The sequence below is a fragment of the Stegodyphus dumicola genome, chromosome 6 (genome assembly GCF_044657685.1).
Source record: "Stegodyphus dumicola isolate Sdum_Otavi_A_Nest chromosome 6, ASM4465768v1".
Taxonomy (NCBI): domain Eukaryota; kingdom Metazoa; phylum Arthropoda; class Arachnida; order Araneae; family Eresidae; genus Stegodyphus; species Stegodyphus dumicola.
In genome coordinates, this window is record NC_140773.1 from 64,719,225 (window position 1) to 64,738,818 (window position 19,594).

Consider the following 19,594-nt stretch of genomic DNA (forward strand, 5'->3'; position numbering starts at 1 on the left):
CAGTTTCAATCTAGTAAGATTGCATGCAGAAATTATAAAATTAAAAATATAAAAGTGTGGTTTATGAAATTATGAAGCATTTATAAAATTTAAGGGAATAAAAATTTATAAAAACAGCTCAATACTTCTTTGCTTTATTAGACATTTCTTTCAGTCTATGCTCAAGTTGCTTGGTTTTTTAAGCTAATACTTTCCCTTGATTTTTATAGACAGACATAATTTCTAGCTGAGTTACAAAGTTCCATTGCTTTATGGCCTGTAATTGCCATGCTTCCTACCTAATTGTCAATCAAAAATTTTCATTCATAACAAAGTTTCTAGCATTTTTTCCACTATTGGTAGCACTATTTTCTAGATTCAGAACACAAATACAGATCTTGCCCCCTTGATTAGTTGATTGATGATTATACCACTGTCAATGAAAAACTCCTATCTTCATTTATTACCACTTGCCCACATTTTGTTGAAAATTCCATTAACTTGAAAATTTCACTTTTTATTTACAACATCCAAAAATCTTCAGATTCACATCTATCATCATAAAAATTAGCTAGAATCCACTATACACTAGTGCAGTGGCGGCTCCTTTATTTGTGCACAAGAGGATGCAAAACCTCAAAGAAAAACGAAGAAATAAATTTATTAACAAATTAAATAAAATAGTATTAAATACACTTCCAGATTTTTTCATTTTCCAGGTTAAATTCGCCTTTTTTTTTTTTTTTTTTTTTTTAAATATACTACTAATACATAGTTAGGTTACTACAGCAAAAAGTACTTGGTTATTCCTTATCTTACAAGCAATTCCCTTGAAAACCAGTTTAAGAGGAAAGAAGTGGACAGAGGAATGGGAGGGAAAAAGGCATCACTGATACCAGTTGCTCTGCACATCCTTAATTTGTGGGAGATCACTCTGTCTGAAGTTATTTCATCCAAATGCCCCTTGGTTTGCTATATTCAATTAAACTGTTTTTCCTTCTTCTTCTTACTTTTTTAATTAATATAATTTTTTGATAAATAAATATTTTTTAAGAACTAGTGTTAACAATTAAGATGGCACTTAGTAAAATCAATATTTTGGAAATAATTAACATTTTTCAGCACTGTCTTCGGAAGGAAAAACTGAAATGAAATTACTCAGGTCAATACTTTTGCTAAATTTTATGCACGTGATGAAATGTAAGGCTACAGATTTTAAAAGGGAATTCAAATCCTATTTATATGAGAAATGTTTATGGATGTGTTGATGGAAATAAACTAATGGGCTGTTTTGCTTTCCATGTCAGCTGTTTGCAAAACAAAATTGTGATTCAAGTTGGGTGAGCTATGTGGTTCCTGATTTATTACATCTAACTCAAAAAATTAAAAAGCATGAATAGTCACAATCATCTTTAAGTTCCATCTCAGAATTTAGTTTGCAAGAAAAGATGGATATTCACGAACGATTCGGCAGTGTATTTTGTTCAAATAATAAAAGACACAATGATAAGTTTACCAAAAGCCATTATGCTCAAACAAAATTTATTGACAGCATGCTGTTTTCTAGTGCATTTAAACCTGCATTTCAAGGATATGATAAACATGAGGGTTCAATTAAATCCATGAGTTTTCCTTATCAACTTCTCAATACAATTTGTTTCATCTCTTAAAGACATTCTCACTAGTGCTAATGTTTTTAAAAGCACAACTCACAACTGGTTGTCATTTTTCTATACGATTCAAGTAATGGACAACTGGTTGTGAGATCTGGGAATTCACTAATTCACCTCAGATTGATGCAAAATCCATCACTGAATGTATGCAAGCAAGTTTGGAAATAGCAGCAGGCAAACCCGAGACATTAATATCACAAATGTATGACTGTGCAAGCATGATGACTGGTCACCACATTGGTGTTCAAGCTTTTATTCAATGTACATAAAAGAAAACACACTTTGTGCATTGCTATGCATATCAGCTCAGTTTGACTATTGGAAAAACAACCATTTAGAATCAGCAAGCTTGATATTTTTTCCCAACCTGAGTGATATCACTATTTCAATAACTCTTCCAAAAGAAAGGCCATTCTAGATGAAACTGTTACAAAACAGATAGCTTATGGTTCAGCTATTAGGTGAAATTTTGAGTTTAACCATCAATACAGTGTATGAGTGTAGGGAACAAATCATACAATGCGTGCATGAAATGCATGGGAAAAACAGAGTCAACATCTAAACAAGTTGTAGCAATAAATCAAGCAAAGGCTACTCACCGTATGTTAGAAAACTCGGAATTTGTTTTGGCTTACAATATTTCACAATAATATGCTATATGCCAATACATCAACTAGCTTCAGAAAACACTAAATAATGCAGTAGTAATTAGCATTGTCAGCAGTCAGAGAAAAAAAAGGAAGAGAATGGACATGGTAACAGAAGAGATATAGGGATCATATGAAATTTCAAGCAAAAGGAAGAGAGAAAATATTTGCATAAATAGAATAATAATAGCTGCTAAAGGTATATGTGATGTTATCAGGTTCAATGTTTCTTCTAACCTTCTTCGGAAACATACAATGACCTGACTAGGAACAGAGAGCTTACTAAAGCTATGTTCACTAATTGTAGTAAGTAGACAGGATACAGACGAAGGGTATACAAAACCCTTTATTTTTCTTTATATACAATGACTTCCGTACTTCGGAATACAATGACCCTCCACTCGGGGTCTAACGTAAAAGATATCAAAATAAAACTAAACTCTAATTTAACTTTAGAATAAGATTGGCCTTATAATAACAGGAAGCGTATGTAGCACAGAGACTGTGAACACTACAATACGTTTAATTTATCAAGAGGATTAAAACCTCTGGCCTGGAAGGCAAATAGCAACTGCGTAACTTCTAAGGTAAGCGGCCTGCTTCGAACTCACTGCTTCCTCTCTTCTGTTTGGCAAAAAGGCCACACTTAAATACTTGGCGTTCGCCAGACAACTTTGCATAAACTCCTTCACGCTTATAATTCTGGCCGGAAGTAGAAAAATAAGAAGTGATAGTAAAGATTTAAAATAAAATAAACGTTAGTAAAACTTAAGATCCTTACATACTTCCCGCCAGAGTTAATTTGTTTGAAACTGAGGTCTAAAACGACCTTGTTGAAAACTTTTAACTCTAAAAACTAACGCGAGGCCAACCTTTTACAATCATAACTTAGCTAGAAACTAGAAAATTTAAAAGAAAGAAATTTGTTACAATAGCAGCTCCCGGGATATACAACAATCTTTTTTTTCTTTTTCATCTGTACTGCATCTAAACAGGAGCTTTATTCAATTCTGGTTCCTTCCAGAGATCTGGAAGGAAAACTAGTTTAATGAAATGTTACAGAATGACATTGCAAATAACATATAGAATATACTTTTCTTAACATTCTTATTTCATTCATGACTATTTTAATTATCTCTCCCCGTGCTCTCTGACATGTGTTGTAAAAGAACACCAACCACGAATGTGTTTCTGTCTACGTGTGCCACACTTCCTCCTACAATCAAAACACTAACGTGTTAAAATTCAACATACGAGACGTCTTAACACACCCTAATTTCAACTCTAGACCCTGAGGTACTATTCTGAAAGTGGCTAACTCTAAAGTGTAGCGTCAGAGAGCCTAACTACATCATTCAACCTTTAACATATATTCGTCATGATTTAATCTTTACAGTCACACGAATAACAAATTTTTAACATTACTTTCACTTTTACCATATCACGGTATTTCTTAACATTCAAAATAACAGTTCACATGTATACAAGAACATATCAACATGCCGTTAATTTTACACATTTGAAAACATACATTAGTAGTACATTGTTAACTTCTATTCTTTTCAAAGCAAGTGCCAATTCTTTCTACATTGAAATAATACTACATTTCAAAAAGTCTTTCAGACTAAAACTTCTTTCTTGCTAGAATGTTTTAAATAAAATTTATACAATAACTTTTTACAATATTTAAGTCTTTACACAACGCTATTATACATCAACTTTAGTTTTACGCGCGAGTAATTGAAAAACATAAGAAAATCGGTCACAACTCATTTCTCGCCCTTTTGGCGATAAAGGTAGACCTCGCATGAGGTAAAACTTCTTGAAATCTGCCACTTGCAGTAAGAATGAAAGATTAACTTAAGTTTGTAAAGTAACATAAAATTTTACTTATCTTTGTAATATTCAGACATCCTTTTCTGGGCCCAGTCTTTAAAGGTATAGCCGATAGTAGCTTGGTTGATCCTCCTTCTTGTACGGGCTCGCCCTTCAGTGCTTTCCTCTGGAAGCTTCCGTTTTTCACCACTACGGCCACCCTTGAACATCTTCCTTCTGTCCTCTGCTTGTGGTCTTGGCCGTTTGAAGGCAGCTGGTCTTGGTGGAACCGGGAAACTTCTGTCGTGATCCTGCTTGGACCTCGTTGTTGGCCGTTCAAATTTTTCTTGTACTTTTTCCTCCGCCGCTGATGGCCCTTCCGCAGTTCGGCGACTTTTGCTGCGGAGAGTTCTGTCGGATGAGTCAATCTTCCGTTTCACAGCCGGGTTATAGTTGCCGTCCTTTCTCCCGGTCCTTTCTACATACGTCATCCTTCTCCCTTCTTCATTCTGGGGATGTTCGTGAACTCTGTTTTCTGGACAGTGGAACGGCTTCTTTTTCTTTTTACCTTCAGTTTTTCCGCGGGGAAATTTTCTTTTCACTTGCTTCTGTCTCTCATTGGCTTGCCCTTGTACTTGTCGTTTTCCCACCTCTGGAACTTGTACCTGCGGTGTCTGCTGTACCGGATCCTGGAAAAGATCTGAAAAGATTTTCATTTTATTACGATTGAAGTAGGGTTTAATTTGATCCATATTTGCGGAACAGGTTTCACCATTTCTTGCCTTTAACACTACAACAGCGTGAGTTATTTTTTCTATAACATATGGTCCTTCAAAGCGTGGAAAAAATTTGGCAGTTTTATCTTCTGGTGCTGAAGAAAGTGAATGCTTAATTTTTAAAACTTCATCCCCTACTTTATAAGTTACTCCCCGTCATTTCAGATCATAGTATAACTTCTGTTTTCTTTGTGCTACTTCCGTATTCTTTTTTGCTTCTTTTATTAGTTTTTCTATATCACCCATTTTAAATTCTGGGGCTCTTTGTTGCACATAAAATAGTTTATCTAACGGTGTTATAACCTTTCTGCCTAGAAATAACTCAGCAGGAGTTTTGCCCGTTGTATCATGTTTTGCGGTCCTAAGGGCGAAAGCAAATTCATTGACATAGTTATCCCAGCTTTTATGAAAATTTTTAACATAACTACGGATAATTTTCACTATATTTCTGTTGACCCGTTCCGCTATATTTGATTGCGGCCGATACGGGACCATTTTTAAATGACGTATGCCCAGTTTTTGACACATGTCTTCAAATATATTACTTACAAATTGAGGACCATTATCCGATATAACTTTTAGGGGCGCCCCGTATTTTAAAATATATTTATTTAAAATAGAACCAGTAACTAATTTCGCGGAGGCTCGTTTTAAGGGAACAATTTCGGTCCATTTACTAAAATGATCAAACATAACAAGGAGATAGCGATTTTTATTTAACTGACTTTTTGGGAAAGGGCCCAATAAATCGATGCCGATTATTTCATTTGGAAATTCGGATTTAATACTATTTAGAAACCCGGCCGGGCGGAAATTAATATAATTAACGGCTTGACATGTTGGGCAGGACTGGACATACGCCCTTGTTAACTTTTGCAGTTCAGGAAAGTAGACTGCCTCGCGTACGAGTTGGATAGTTTTTTGAATACCAGCATGAGAAGCTAAAGGGCTGTCATGGAGCTCTTGCAGGATATTTAATCTAAGACTAGCTGGGATAACAGGTCGAAATTCGTTGTTGGAATTCGTAGTTTTTGTGTAGAATAATAGACCATCTATTAGTTCGTAATGGGCCGCCCTATTTCTTATCGCCACAATATCTTGGTGGCTAAAATTTTCCGGATCCTTCAAATACTCATAAATACTTCCAAACTCAGGATCCTTACCCAGTTCGGTTATTACAGTTTCTCGGGAATTTATTGTACACGCTGTCAGCATTGCAACTTTTACGGTATTACCCTGTTCATCTAATTTAATTCGTGATAGGGCATCTGCTACGATATTTTCCTTTCCGGGGGTATGCTTGATTACCAGATTATATTCTTGCAGCTTGAGTGCCCATCTTATTAACCTTGGGGATAAATTTTTCCCTGAGTACAATCTAGTTACCGCCGCATGATCAGAATATACTGTTATCGGCGCCTTTCCAAAATAGACTCGGAACTTTTGCACTGCTAACAGAACTGCAAGTGCCTCTCTCTCGGTCGCGGAATAGTTTCTTTGTGTTTGATTTAAAGTTCGGCTAAAAAATGCCACGGGCTGCTGATTTTGCGAAAGTACCGCTCCTACCGCATAATCCGAAGCATCCGCTGAAATTTCTAAATTTTCATCCTTTTCAGGAAATTTCAACACAGGGGCTTGCGATAATGCTTGTTTTAATTTTTCGAAAGCACTATTGGCTTCGGCAGTCCACGAGAATCTTGCCTTTTTCCTTTTTAATTTTAACAATGGCTCAGCGATAGCCGCAAAATCTTTTATAAAGGACCTATAATATGAACAAAGTCCTAGAAAAGAAGAGAGCTTCTTTGCCGTGTTTGGAGTCGGATACTTTTGTACAGCGATTATTTTTGATTCATCTGTCTCGATCCCTTTTTGCGATATTTTGTAACCTAAATATTTTAATTCAGGGGCTGCAAATTTGCACTTTTCGACATTAACTTTTAGACCGGCCTCATTTAATAAAGAAAACACCTGTCTTAAATCCTGTATATGTTGGTCGAGATTACCACTAGTAATAATGATATCATCTAAATAGATAAATGTGGACTTTCCAAGAACAGGTCTTAACACAATGTCCATGCATCGCTGAAATGTTGCTGGGGCGCCTGAAAGGCCAAACGGCATTCGCAAAAATGCATAAGTGCCAGACTTGGTTATAAAAGCAGTCTTAGGCACGTCCTCAGGCCTGACCCCTATTTGAAAATAACCATTCGTTAAGTTTAAAGTCGTCATAAATTTGGTTGATTTTATGTTCCTTAAAATTTCTTCTATGATCGGTAATGGATATACCGGATATTTCGTTATGGAATTTAATTTACGGTAATCAATAGTGAATCTCCACCTTTTTGGATGCTCCAAAGGATAATCATTATTTTTCTTACATAAAACCACCGGACTAGCATAACTACTTGAGATAGGCGTTATGATCTTTTTACGTAGCATATCGGTAATATGCCATTCTATAATTTTTTCCTTATTCTTATCATACCGGTATGGTTTTTGACGAACCGGGAATGCATCTCCGGTGTCAATATTATGGTTAGTAACCTGAGTAAATCCTGGAATATCACTAAGTAAGGAAGCAAATTCACTTACCACTTGTCGGATTCTATCTTGCTCGTCATTAGGCAGGTGGTCAAGATTTAACCTTGGCGGTTCAACCTTTTCTACACGCAGTGGTTTCATCGTCAGCTTAAGGGACGCTGCATTAAAATCCAGTGTAGCTTGTGCGTCTGAAAGAAAGTCTATTCCTAGGATTAAATTTGCTTGCAAATTCTTTACTATAAAAAACATCACCTTTACTTGTTCGTCCTTGATACGGATGTACAAAGGTACTTTACCTACGCACTTACATTGTTCTCCTTGCGCCGCTAATACTGTTGTATTATCCGCATTATATATGCGGTATTTGCGAAAATACTTTCTAAAAAAGACTTCTGCCACACAGGAACACTGCGCGCCGGTATCCAGGAGTGCGGTGGCCGGGATATTATTTACCAAGACTTCAATCTTCGGAAGAGTTAAATTTTTCACCATTACTGTATTTAAATTGTAGGAAGAGGGGTTTTCTTGGCCTTCGGATTTCCGCACCCTCTCGTCAGCAGAAATCCGTTTTAGTTTAAATTATTTTTCCTTTCGGTGCTTTCCTTCTTTCTCCACTGGCCTTGAGACTTTTTCCCTGGGTTGCTATTGAACTGTCGACGTTCGCCGGCTGTTTTTGAATGCTCGGGTTTCCTTGCCCACTGATTCGCTTTTTCTCCGTAGCCATGTGCTTGAGTTTGCTGTAGTCTTGGCGTACCAAATTGGTTTCGCTGTTGATATTGGCGTCTTCTTTCAACGTCCGCCGTTCTTCTACTTTCAAACTGCATTGCTAGCTCAAATAACTTTTCCAGTGTAGTCGGATTTCGTAATTCAATAAAGTCTTGCACTTGGGGTAGTAACCTCGGCAAAATCACTTGAATTATTTCAGGATCCGGACGGTTTCCATACAAGAGCTTGAAAACGTGAATTTTTCTTAAAATAAAGCTCGAGAGGTTTTCCATTCTTTGTTGATATATACTGAAAAGTTCTGTTTCTAATTTCGCACGATCCCTTACAACAGGGTAGGCTTTTAGTAGGGCAGTCTTGAAATCTTCGTAAGTATAGGTGGGACTTCCTGCTTGACCCAAGAGACTTCTGCCGATACATTTGAACCAGTTAAGCGCTTGGCCCCTCAAAGCGCTGGTAGCTAAGGTTACTTTTTGAAACTCGTGCACGGGGTAGAGCATGAAGTGGTCATCCAATTTTTCCAAAAAACTGGTTACCTGTGAGTTTCCATTAAACATTGCTTCTGGTTTCATCGAAGCGCGCATGGTCTGGACGATGTACCCAAATCCTTCTAGGGCGGCAGCTGGCATTTCTGGATTCTGAGCCGTTTCTGCAGGCAGCACAGGTTCTTCCTGAAACTCGGCCATGGTTATTCTTCGTCGGGCGCCACTATCAGGTTCAATGTTTCTTCTAACCTTCTTCGGAAACATACAATGACCTGACTAGGAACAGAGAGCTTACTAAAGCTATGTTCACTAATTGTAGTAAGTAGACAGGATACAGACGAAGGGTATACAAAACCCTTTATTTTTCTTTATATACAATGACTTCCGTACTTCGGAATACAATGACCCTCCACTCGGGGTCTAACGTAAAAGATATCAAAATAAAACTAAACTCTAATTTAACTTTAGAATAAGATTGGCCTTATAATAACAGGAAGCGTATGTAGCACAGAGACTGTGAACACTACAATACGTTTAATTTATCAAGAGGATTAAAACCTCTGGCCTGGAAGGCAAATAGCAACTGCGTAACTTCTACGGTAAGCGGCCTGCTTCGAACTCACTGCTTCCTCTCTTCTGCTTGGCAAAAAGGCCACACTTAAATACTTGGCGTTCGCCAGACAACTTTGCATAAACTCCTTCACGCTTATAATTCTGGCTGGAAGTAGAAAAATAAGAAGTGATAGTAAAGATTTAAAATAAAATAAACGTTAGTAAAACTTAAGATCCTTACAATGTTATCATGAAACAAGTAAAAGAGAGATTTTGTATTATTTCTCACTTCTCTGCTGTTTTTCTCCTTGAAGCTCCAAAATTTCAGCAGTGTAATAAAAACTTTCCAACTCAGATTCTTGATCAAACAACTGTTGTTTATTCCATTTTACAGAATAATCGTCTGAAAACTGAACTAGGAGTAACAAACAGAAGATGAAATTTCAGAAATATGATTGGTGCTGTTAGTTTTCTAAACTGATTAAACTGATATATATATATATATATATAATAACCTTGCAGAATATATTTTTGGAAAACTCCAGACTGTGGCTAATTATTATTATTACTCCAGTGACCAATGCTGAAATTTGAGAGATGCTTCTCAACTCTATAACGAGTTAAGGCATTTTTAAGAAGTACTATGAATGAGGACAGATGAAGCACTCTAGCAATGCTTAAACTTAGATGTGTGTGCGGGGGGGGAGATAAATGATACATCTAAATTCAATGAAAATGTTATTGTTTCTCTCTCAAAAAAAAAGACAAATGAGTGGATTTCATTTACAAAAGTTGTACTCTATTTTGTAATTAACGTTCAAAGACACACTGTAAGCAATATTATGGTTTTATTACATTCCACTGTAAGAAATAAAATGTTACAATTTTTTACCTACGAAAACTTATTTTCTTTTAGTTGCATTGTTTTCCTTTAACTTGTGAAAACACAAATGTATTTAAACTTGTAAATCATGTCCTATCTGCATATTAAATTTTTGAAATTTGTTTCAACGAACCTCCATTTAAACACTCCCTGCGCTGCCACTACACTAGTGGCAATGTATCATGAGATTGGCAACTAATGACATATTTCGTGAAATTTTACTTTGCTACTATCACAAAGTGACGAAGTTAAGTTTGACCCTTTAGTTATTTATTACACATATACCTATTTCCTGAGCATGCTTAGGATTGAGTTCTAGATAAAGAAATCCCACATATATTTAAGGCTTGTCCAGGGTCAGCATTGATCATTTTTAGACCCCCGCAGTCCTAAATTCTGCAGCCAAGCAGTCCCTTAAATTCTAAAAATTTTGCATCCCAGTGCCTTCCCTAAATTCTGAAGATTTTGCCAGCCTTTAATTTTACTGTTCAGTGCTTCCCTGAATTCTAAAATTTTTGCATCTTCTAAATTCTAATAGCCGGTGGTGACCACACTGGCTCTTACGTTGGTGTCCTGGGTTTATCTATATGTAATTTTTTGGGCTATTAGTATCATTCACAAAATCTCTCTCTTTATATATATATATATATATATTTAAACAAATTTAAATTTTAACAAACATGTATATACGTAAAAAAAGCAAATTTAAAGTTAAAATAATTTTAAAAATGTGCAAACATATAAAAGATTTAATTTTTGAACTAATCTGCAATATCATTTAAATTCAGATAGCATAAGTAAATCAAGTGCAAAACCAAACCATGAAAATAAATTCACCAATTTAGCAAATTAAACATGGTTTGGTTTTGCACTTGATTTACTTATGCTATCTGAATTTAAATGATATTGCAGATTAGTTTGAAAATTAAATCTTTTATATGTTTGCACATTTTTTTAAATTATTTTAACTTTAAATTTGCTTTTTTACGTATATACCTGTTTGTTAAAATTTAAATTTGTTTAAATTTAAATTTCATTCCTTGCAGCAATGGCGCAAAGAATTAAATTTGTATTTAAATTAAATTTATTTAAATTCAATTCTTTTGAAACAATATATATATATATAAAGTTACAATTTCTCAAGTTACAATGCTCAGTTACAATTTCTCAAGCTGCCACGTGTTGATAGTCATGTGGTGATGAAAGTAAAAGATAATAAATAATAATTCACCAGGTTGGAATCAGAGATATAAATTATTCAGTAGGTATAAAATCAATAACGGTTCAATGTAGAATTTTTTGGTTTGAGGTATATGGCAAGCAAAAAGGCAGCTACAAAGCTAAATTGTTAATTACACAGATTTATGCTAATAAATGATTGTTTCTTTGATATAAAGGTATTTTATTTAATGCTGAAGTTAAATTAAGAACTAGGACTCCACACATTTTACAATAAAAAAATATCAAATGTGAGTGCATAAAACATACAAAAAAGAAATTATAAATAAAAAAAAAGAAATTGCTGTTGCTAGTGGTCCAGATTTTAGATCATTCCAGATTTCAGACTTTTACTGTATGTGGAAATGCTAAAAAGAAACTTTACAACCTATGCAAATGTGTATTTGGAGAAACTACACTTTTGCATCTAAAATGTGGATATGTCTACAAAGATCATTTTCATTTAAGCTAAATAATGAGCAAATTTTGTGATTAAAAAGTAATTTCATTCATTTAAAAATAAATGCATTACTTTCTCATATTCTTTTTGTGCTCTTCTTGCTTTGACAACCTATCACTCATAGCTTTACGACGTCGCTCCTCAAATGTCTGAGCAGCCCTTTCTGCAGCTCTCATATTAGCTGCTTCCTGGTAACATATAACCTGTTGTTGCCACTGTTCCATAGCTTTGTCCAATTCCTGTTGGTTTGTCTTGACTTTGAAAAGTTTAACCTTGAATTCTTCACTAAATAATTAGAATTTTTAATGTAAATTTTCATCAGAAAATACAAATTAAATAGTTAATAATTACATTTGTGTATAACAGGAGTTAAAAATACACTAATCCTTAAAATATTCATTATTAAAAGATAACTAGAGACAATATTTACAAAGACATATTTCATACATTTTATGTTAATATACAAAGCAACAGACACAGAAGTAATTTCACTGAAAATAAAGCATATCAAGCACATATGAAACATATATTTTCCTTTAAAATTAATCAGTAAATGGACACCCACGCACTTCTCTTTAGAACATCATCTCGCTTCTGAATAATTTCCATTCTCCTTTTTCTAACCTGTTCTTCTTTCAACTGTATAGCCTTCAATTTCTGCTCAGCTTCATAACGTGATAATCTTTCTGATGCATAGTTGCGTTTGGGATTCTGGTCTTCAAATGACTTAGTTTGATTTTTTGCTGCCTGCTAAAAGAATAAAAATTTGTTAAACTAATAAAAATAAGATTAATGAATTAACATGCATTGTTACTATGGAAATTAAAACTCTTTTTAAAGTAAAATGCATACTTGAGCAAAAATAATTTTTAATACTTTTAAATAAAAAATTAACAATAAAATATAACCAGCTTCATTTAAAAAAAGAAAAAAAAATCACTAACCTAAAAACTGAATGTTAAATATTAATAAAGACCTCATGTCTGCATTGTTAATTTTATTTTTTACTTCTTTACTATCATTTTACTTTTTAGTTCATTGTTAAAACAAAGACTTTAAGAACATGTAATTTAGGATGTCAGAGAAATGAATTTAGAATGTAATATAAAAAAAACTTCGCTGTAACTTCACGTGGTTTACATTATTTTTTTTCATTTTAAAAATATATATTTTTAAATACCATAAGGGTGCTAAAAATCTGAAATATATTCATCATGATTAATGATGTGCTGTAACATACAGAAAAGCTTCCATGAATTCAAACTTTAGATTACCACTTAAGGTAACATATTGTTACAAAATGTACAGACTCGGTAAGATAGCTTCCCCGCAAAGCAGGTTTAGGGTTGCCACATTTGGCGACAAAACTGGCGATATGCCATGCACGGATGGAAAACCTTCTGCAACGAATTCTTACTGGTTTAGCCCAGAATGTTCTCGAACACAAGCCGAAAGCTATACAAACCCTGCTGTTCTGCAGTGCAAGATAGTTAATCTCTAGATAGTCAGTCCATGCGGAGTCAATTGAGTTGACAGCCAAGCAGCAAGTGCCGAGTGGGTCGTCGAGTGCATTGAAAGAGTCTCTTAGTGTATCGCAGTTAGTGCATCGTTGAGAGAGTGCATTGAGCTCCGTGAAAAACTGAACCGAAGAGTCGGGAGCTGTTCTCTATGTGTCATTGAGTGCATCGCGAGTTGTAGCGTGGAGAATCTCGAGAGTACGTGGAGTTCTGAGAATGACCAAGCTGTACTTTAAGTCCGGAGCTGTACTCTGGTGCTTTGCAGTGAAGCTTACTCCACTGTTATAGCCTGATAACCTGAAGGCTGTGTCGCTGATTGTTCCAGCGACTGTATAGTAGATCTTCGATGACTGTAAAACGTGACTTTGGAGCTGTCCTGATTAATATTGGCTAAATAAAGTGTGTTTTGATACTTCATGAAGTGGTGTCGTCTTTATTCACTCCAAATCCGAACGAACCCCGTACGTAACGAACGAATGTAAAGGAAGAAAGTAGTGGGATTTGCGAGTGAATGCCAGTGACCCGCCAGCAGAGGAAAGCCATGGCGGAAACGAAGACTTCTTGGCTGAGATGAAAGCTGGACAGGAAGAGATGAAAGCCAAATTGAAAGAGTTAAAATCCGGATATGGCGAGATAAAGGCCAGATATGATGAGATAAATGCTGGATAAAAAGAGATGATGGCTGAGATGAAAGCTGGACCGGAAGAGATGGAGACCAGACGAGAAGAGATGAAAGCCGGCCGAGAAAAGCTGGGAGAGAAAATCCCACAGATGAAAGTGGAGCTTGCAGAAGAAACTGGAGCCATAAAAAAAGATGCGGAAATGATGGAAGTGACACCTGAAAAATCAGAGGATAAAGAAATAAAGGAAGTAGCTGGTCATATATCCGAGAAAGCTAAAGAAATAAACAATGACACATCTTACGAGATTAAAGAAAGAGAACAAAAAGATGAAGAAAAAGATGGGGAAGACACTTCTCATCCTCAGGTGTCTGAAGTTGAACTGGAAGACAGTGTTTTTAAAGATGAAGAAATAAACAAAGTGTCTTATAAAGCTTCAGAAAGAGATGAAGAAATAATCATTGTAAATAAAGTTCCTGATTCTCAAGTGCCTGAAGTGGAAGAATGTGAAAATGCAACTGTTAAGTTCAACAAAACTGATAGTAAAATTACAAAGTCGCAGTTAGCAAGAATTGAACCATCTGAAAATGCATGTGATGAAGAAATGGAAGAAGCTGATGTACAGTTTACGGAGAGTGCTCCAGTATTGCAAGAAGATTCACCCACTTCACAAACTAAGTATGTATCTCCTAATACAAGATGTACAGACACCAACTTGATTTTAAGCCAGGATACTTGTGTTTGTGAAGAACTAGAGTTCCGTTTATGACTCTGATGCAGAATTTAAAGCTGGTTCCCAGGAAACTAAGGAAAATAAGCATGTACCATCTGCTAAAAATACCAAGGTGAACTGTACGCATGCTGCGAATGAAATACAGAGTGTTGAACGAACTGTTTTAGATCTTCCAGTGGATGAAAAGTCTGAAAAGACTGAATCTTCAGACTGTGATATGCAAAACAGAAATGTGTCTGAGAACTGCAGTGGAAAAGTATTTGACCCGGATATAACTTAATGGAAAGATTGAGACTGAAATTCATTCTGAACCTTCATTTGTATAATTTGAAATTATTATGTGTTTAATTTGCATCTGTGTGTCGTCGAGTGCATCGCGAGTTAGAGCGTGGAGAGTCTCGAGAGTACGTGGAGTTCTGAGAATGACCAAGTAGAGTCGGGAGCTGTCCTCTGGTGCTTTGCAGTGAAGCTGTCTCCACCATTATAGCCTGATAATCTGAAGGCTGTGTCGCTGATTGTTCCAGAAAGTGTATAGTAGATCTTCAACGACTGTAAAACGTGACTTTGGAGCTGCCCTGATTAATATTGGCTAAATAAAGCGATACTTCATTAAGTGGTGTCGTCTTTATTCACTCCAAATCTGAACGAACCCCGTACGTAACGAACGAACATAAAGGAGGAGAGTAAATAACGTAACAATATTGATTTTCATGATGCAATTAAACTAAAATGTAGATTTAAAAAGATAAATTAAAATCTCATTAAAACCTATTAACTACTATTATGTATTGCATTAGTTATAAACCATCTCAAAATAAATGCTTATAGGAAGAATGAATACTATATATGGCAATCAATCACCATAAAATATTTATAATTGGTAATCTTCTACCTATTCTTGACTTTACATTTTAAATATAAAAAGCTGCATTCAGCTCTGTTTTCTGCCCTTCTAAAAATACAATGCAGCAAAATATTACAGAAAATGTGGCAAAATATTTCTATAACAACTATATATTTGTTTTAAAACTGCATAGCTGCTAACCTTGAAATATGAAAAATTGGAATGATTCCACATGAAAACCAGAAGAACTGGTAAGTTTTCACATTTGGCTAATTTCATTAATTTTGAAGATTTTCTTAACCCTCTGAGGAGCAAGGCTTTTTGAATCTGTTCATGAAGACCTGTACTTAAACAGAATTTATAAGCTAAATTTATATAATTAGTTATATCAAATATAGTTATATTAAATGGTTAGCCTATATGACTGATTACTATTTTTTTATTTTGCTGAAAAATAACAAATAAAACACTTATTAAAATCCTAGTTTACGCTGCCGCCTTGGCACGATTTTGAAAATGATCGCCAACACTAAAATGACCAGTTTATTGCTCATCATATCTTCAAATCCCGTGTGTAGCATATACTAGGATTAAACCGATTTTGTTTTATACAAAGAATATGTATTATTAAGAAGGAAAACTTATCCGCAACAGGAGTGCCTCTGTTCCAACGTAGGGGGAAACAGCTGACCATGCCCAAAATATCTGTCGGCAAAGCTCAAACCGGCGTCGAAGTTCAAATGCCACGTTTATAAAGAGTTCATAAAACAAATATTGTTTTAAATTTCTTTAAACTTTAAAGGAAAAGAAAATATTTTCTTGCACAAATAAATTTATTCTTAGATTAGTTATTTTGAGCAAAAAAAAAAAAAAAAGGACAAAAATCCGAGTTTAAATTATTGCGAAAAGTTAAAGAAAATGTTTCTTCTTAACGTGTTCCTCAATTTCGTGTACATATTGTGGAGGGGGGAATTCTCGCTGCTAGGTTCCATCGCCAAATTCCTTGGCGAATTTTTCCCTCAGCTTTCTAGCAGCATAATAGCAATGTGATTTACATTATGTCTATGGTTTTATAGAAGAATGGGAAGGTATTTCAAGTCTCTCGATTCTCGAGGTTACTGGAAACCGAAGTTGATGGAAAATTGCTTTGCCTTCAAGACAGTTTGATTGGAGCTGCAGAAATTGGCTCTATGTCAGCTGCCTGAATACAGAAAATATAAGAGCAAAATATTTTTAATTATAAGCTAATATAGACAAAATGACAAAAAAATGTCATGACCAAGTAAAGCCGGGCATGCCACTCAGAAGGTTAAAATCTCCCGTTTTACTGGGCCGATTGATGAAATTCAAATTGCTTTTTTCCCATCTCAAAAGTGCGACTTAGGATATGCATTATACATAGCATTGTACTAATATAGGAATTTTGTCACAAAAGTGGACTTTTTTCTGAAATGACATGCCAATTTTTTTTCCATATTTCAATTCTACAACTCAAATTACGCCAAACTGCCACATTTTGTAAAAATCACGAGTAGTTTTTTTTTTTTAATTTGTAGTGACATTAGGTATTTTTTGGGGGGGAAGCACAAAAGATGAAAAATGAGCAACGCCCTCGCCGGGAATCGAACCACAGACCTCTGGAATACGTACCCAAACTGCAGACCACCACATCACGAAAGCATGCTAGGAAGGCGGGAGAAATAGCTTATATACTCCTCCTTTTAAAGGGCGAATGGGGTTTTTAGGGGGCCCTATCGCCAAATCCTGGGTGTGGAGAATCATCATCCACCACCCTTTTAGTTTGGGCGCCAAGGCAGAGACATTGTCTTTTTTTTTTCGGGGGAGGGAAGCAGGAAAGATGAAAAATGAGCAATGCCATCACTGGGAATCGAACCACAGAAGTCTGGAATACGCGCCCAGCATGCAGAACACCACACCACAAAGGTGTGCTAGGAAGGCGGGAGAATACCTAATAAATTAGCTCTCAAAATTTTAGCTCCTCAATGTTAATTTAATTTGGTATGTATTTATTAATATCTCTTTTTTATTACACTTATTTGATTCTTTCTTTCACAGTGTGAAATTTAGATTCATTCCAAATAAAATTCACCCATTTTTTTATGATTTATTTTTAAAATTTGTATTTTTAAATAAATTTTATAAATTTTTCGGAAAATATTTTGTATTATAACCCATAAAATTTTTAAAATCATCTATGTCATCTAAGTAGATGTTAACAAACACATATGAAACATATATTTTTCTTTAAAATTAAGCAGTAAATGGAGACCCACACACTTCTCTTTAGAACATCATCTCACTTCTGAACAATTTCCATTCTCCTTTTTCTAACCTGTTCTTCTTTCAACCGTATAGCCTTCAATTTCTACTCAGCTTCATAACGTGATAATCTTTCTGATGCATAGTTGTGTCTAGGCAACTATGCATCAGAAAAAAGAAAGATTATCACATATGAAAGCTTATTTCATTCATGAAGAAATGGCTACTTTCAAGGCACACCTGCAAAAAGTTAAAGTTTTTATTGAAAATTTTCTAGGATACACATGAATTTACATATTGGAGCATTTTGAAATTTGGCATCTTTTTTTTTTCGAGTGATAATAACGCCAAACGATCATACGCACTTTTTTAAAATTATTTGAAAGTATGAAAAATGACCTATTTTTCGCTCGTTTACAATGAAAAAAAAAGAAAAGGAAATTGGGTTCCTATAAATTAAGAAGTTCTTCAAGTAAATTATTATTGGTGAAAACTGAAAAAATTAAGCCAAAATTAATTTTTGAATTTTTCAGCAAATTTTGCACAAAATTTTACAAAATTTAATATCTAGGCATAATTAATATTAGAATCGAAATATACAAAAAAATTGGCATGTCATTTCAGAATAAGTCCGATTAAAGTACCTATGTTAGAATGCTATGCTATATATAAATCTAATATATATCCTAAGTCACCCTACATGAAAAATGCAATTTGAATTTCGTCAACTGGCCCAGTAGAATGGGAGATATACGACTGCCCTTTTTTTCCCAAACAGTGTACATAAAATCATGTTGATAAATTTAGCAATGTTCCATTTATTGATATAAAGCAAAATAACAAGCAAATATTAATAGAAAACATTGGTTGAATCTTCGCAAAAAGTTCTACAAATATCTACAGAGTTTAAAACAATTCAGATCTAATAAAAATTAATAGAATAAATTATGCAGAAGATCACTGGAAGTGGGGAACAGAATTAGCACAATTTAAGTTTCAGTAAGAGATGACTAAGCAGTAGCCTATTTGAAGAGCATGTTATCATATCTTTAATAGCTTTTTCTTCAACACTTAATGAATGCCGCTCTGTTGTGGGAGGTTATCCCGAAACGGAAATCAGTTTTAACTTTCTCCTCCTAGGCTTTCAACATATACATGTAAGAAAGAGTTTTATCAAACGTGTGCCCGTTTCTCGGTCCCCGAAGCTTTCTTCTCATTAGGGACGGAAAAGGCGTCCTCTTTTTTTTTCCTGTAACAGACACAAGGGCGATAATATCTTTACCCTAATCGCAATGAGTTTTACTGACGCCTACAGCTCATTTCCTGCTCTAGTTTTCAATAATTAGGAATATCCTTGAAGCCAAAATCTCTACGTAACACATGAAGAGAATAATATTTTATACACAATGAATATAATATATACAGTCAAAAGTCGTTAATCCGGACTCCTCGGGACTTCGGCGATTCCGGATTATCGATTTTTCCGGATTATAGATCATCAGTTTAAATCTGGTAAGATGGCATGCAGAAATTACAAAATTAAAAATATGAAACCGTAATTTATGAAATAAAGAAAAATTATGATCTAAAGGGTATCAAAATTTACAAAAAGAAAAAGCTTAATATTTATTTGTTTACTTTATTAAACATTTCCTTCAATGTAAGTTGCTTCGTTTCATGTGATAATACTTTCTCTTTAATTCTATTAAACAGACATAATTTCTTGTTTAGTTACAAAGTTCCGCTGTTCAAGTCCTATAATTGCTGTGTTGAGAATACCGACTAATTTGTCAATCGAAATGTTTTCGTTTTCAATAACCTCTGGGTCACTATCGGAAGGGAATTATA

The 19,594-nt window shown here is 34.7% G+C and overlaps 1 protein-coding gene across 4 annotated transcripts in view; it reads right to left on the reverse strand.

Annotated features, from left to right (window-relative positions):
* Positions 1-19,594, reverse strand: part of LOC118182393 (uncharacterized) — a 130,508-nt gene that overhangs the window by 34,340 nt on the left and 76,574 nt on the right. For 3 of the 4 annotated variants that reach the window (XR_004757054.2, XM_035351735.2, XM_035351737.2), the window contains exons 8-9: positions 12,318-12,502; positions 11,825-12,037 (exon numbers count right to left, since the gene is read on the reverse strand). Coding sequence is in view for 3 of the 4 variants with exons in the window: in XM_035351735.2 (XP_035207626.1) it covers positions 11,825-12,037; positions 12,318-12,502 (398 nt within the window). In the remaining variant the exon portion in view is untranslated. The remainder of the gene's footprint in view (positions 1-11,824; positions 12,038-12,317; positions 12,503-19,594) is intronic. The other variant, XM_035351736.2, reaches the window with a different exon arrangement.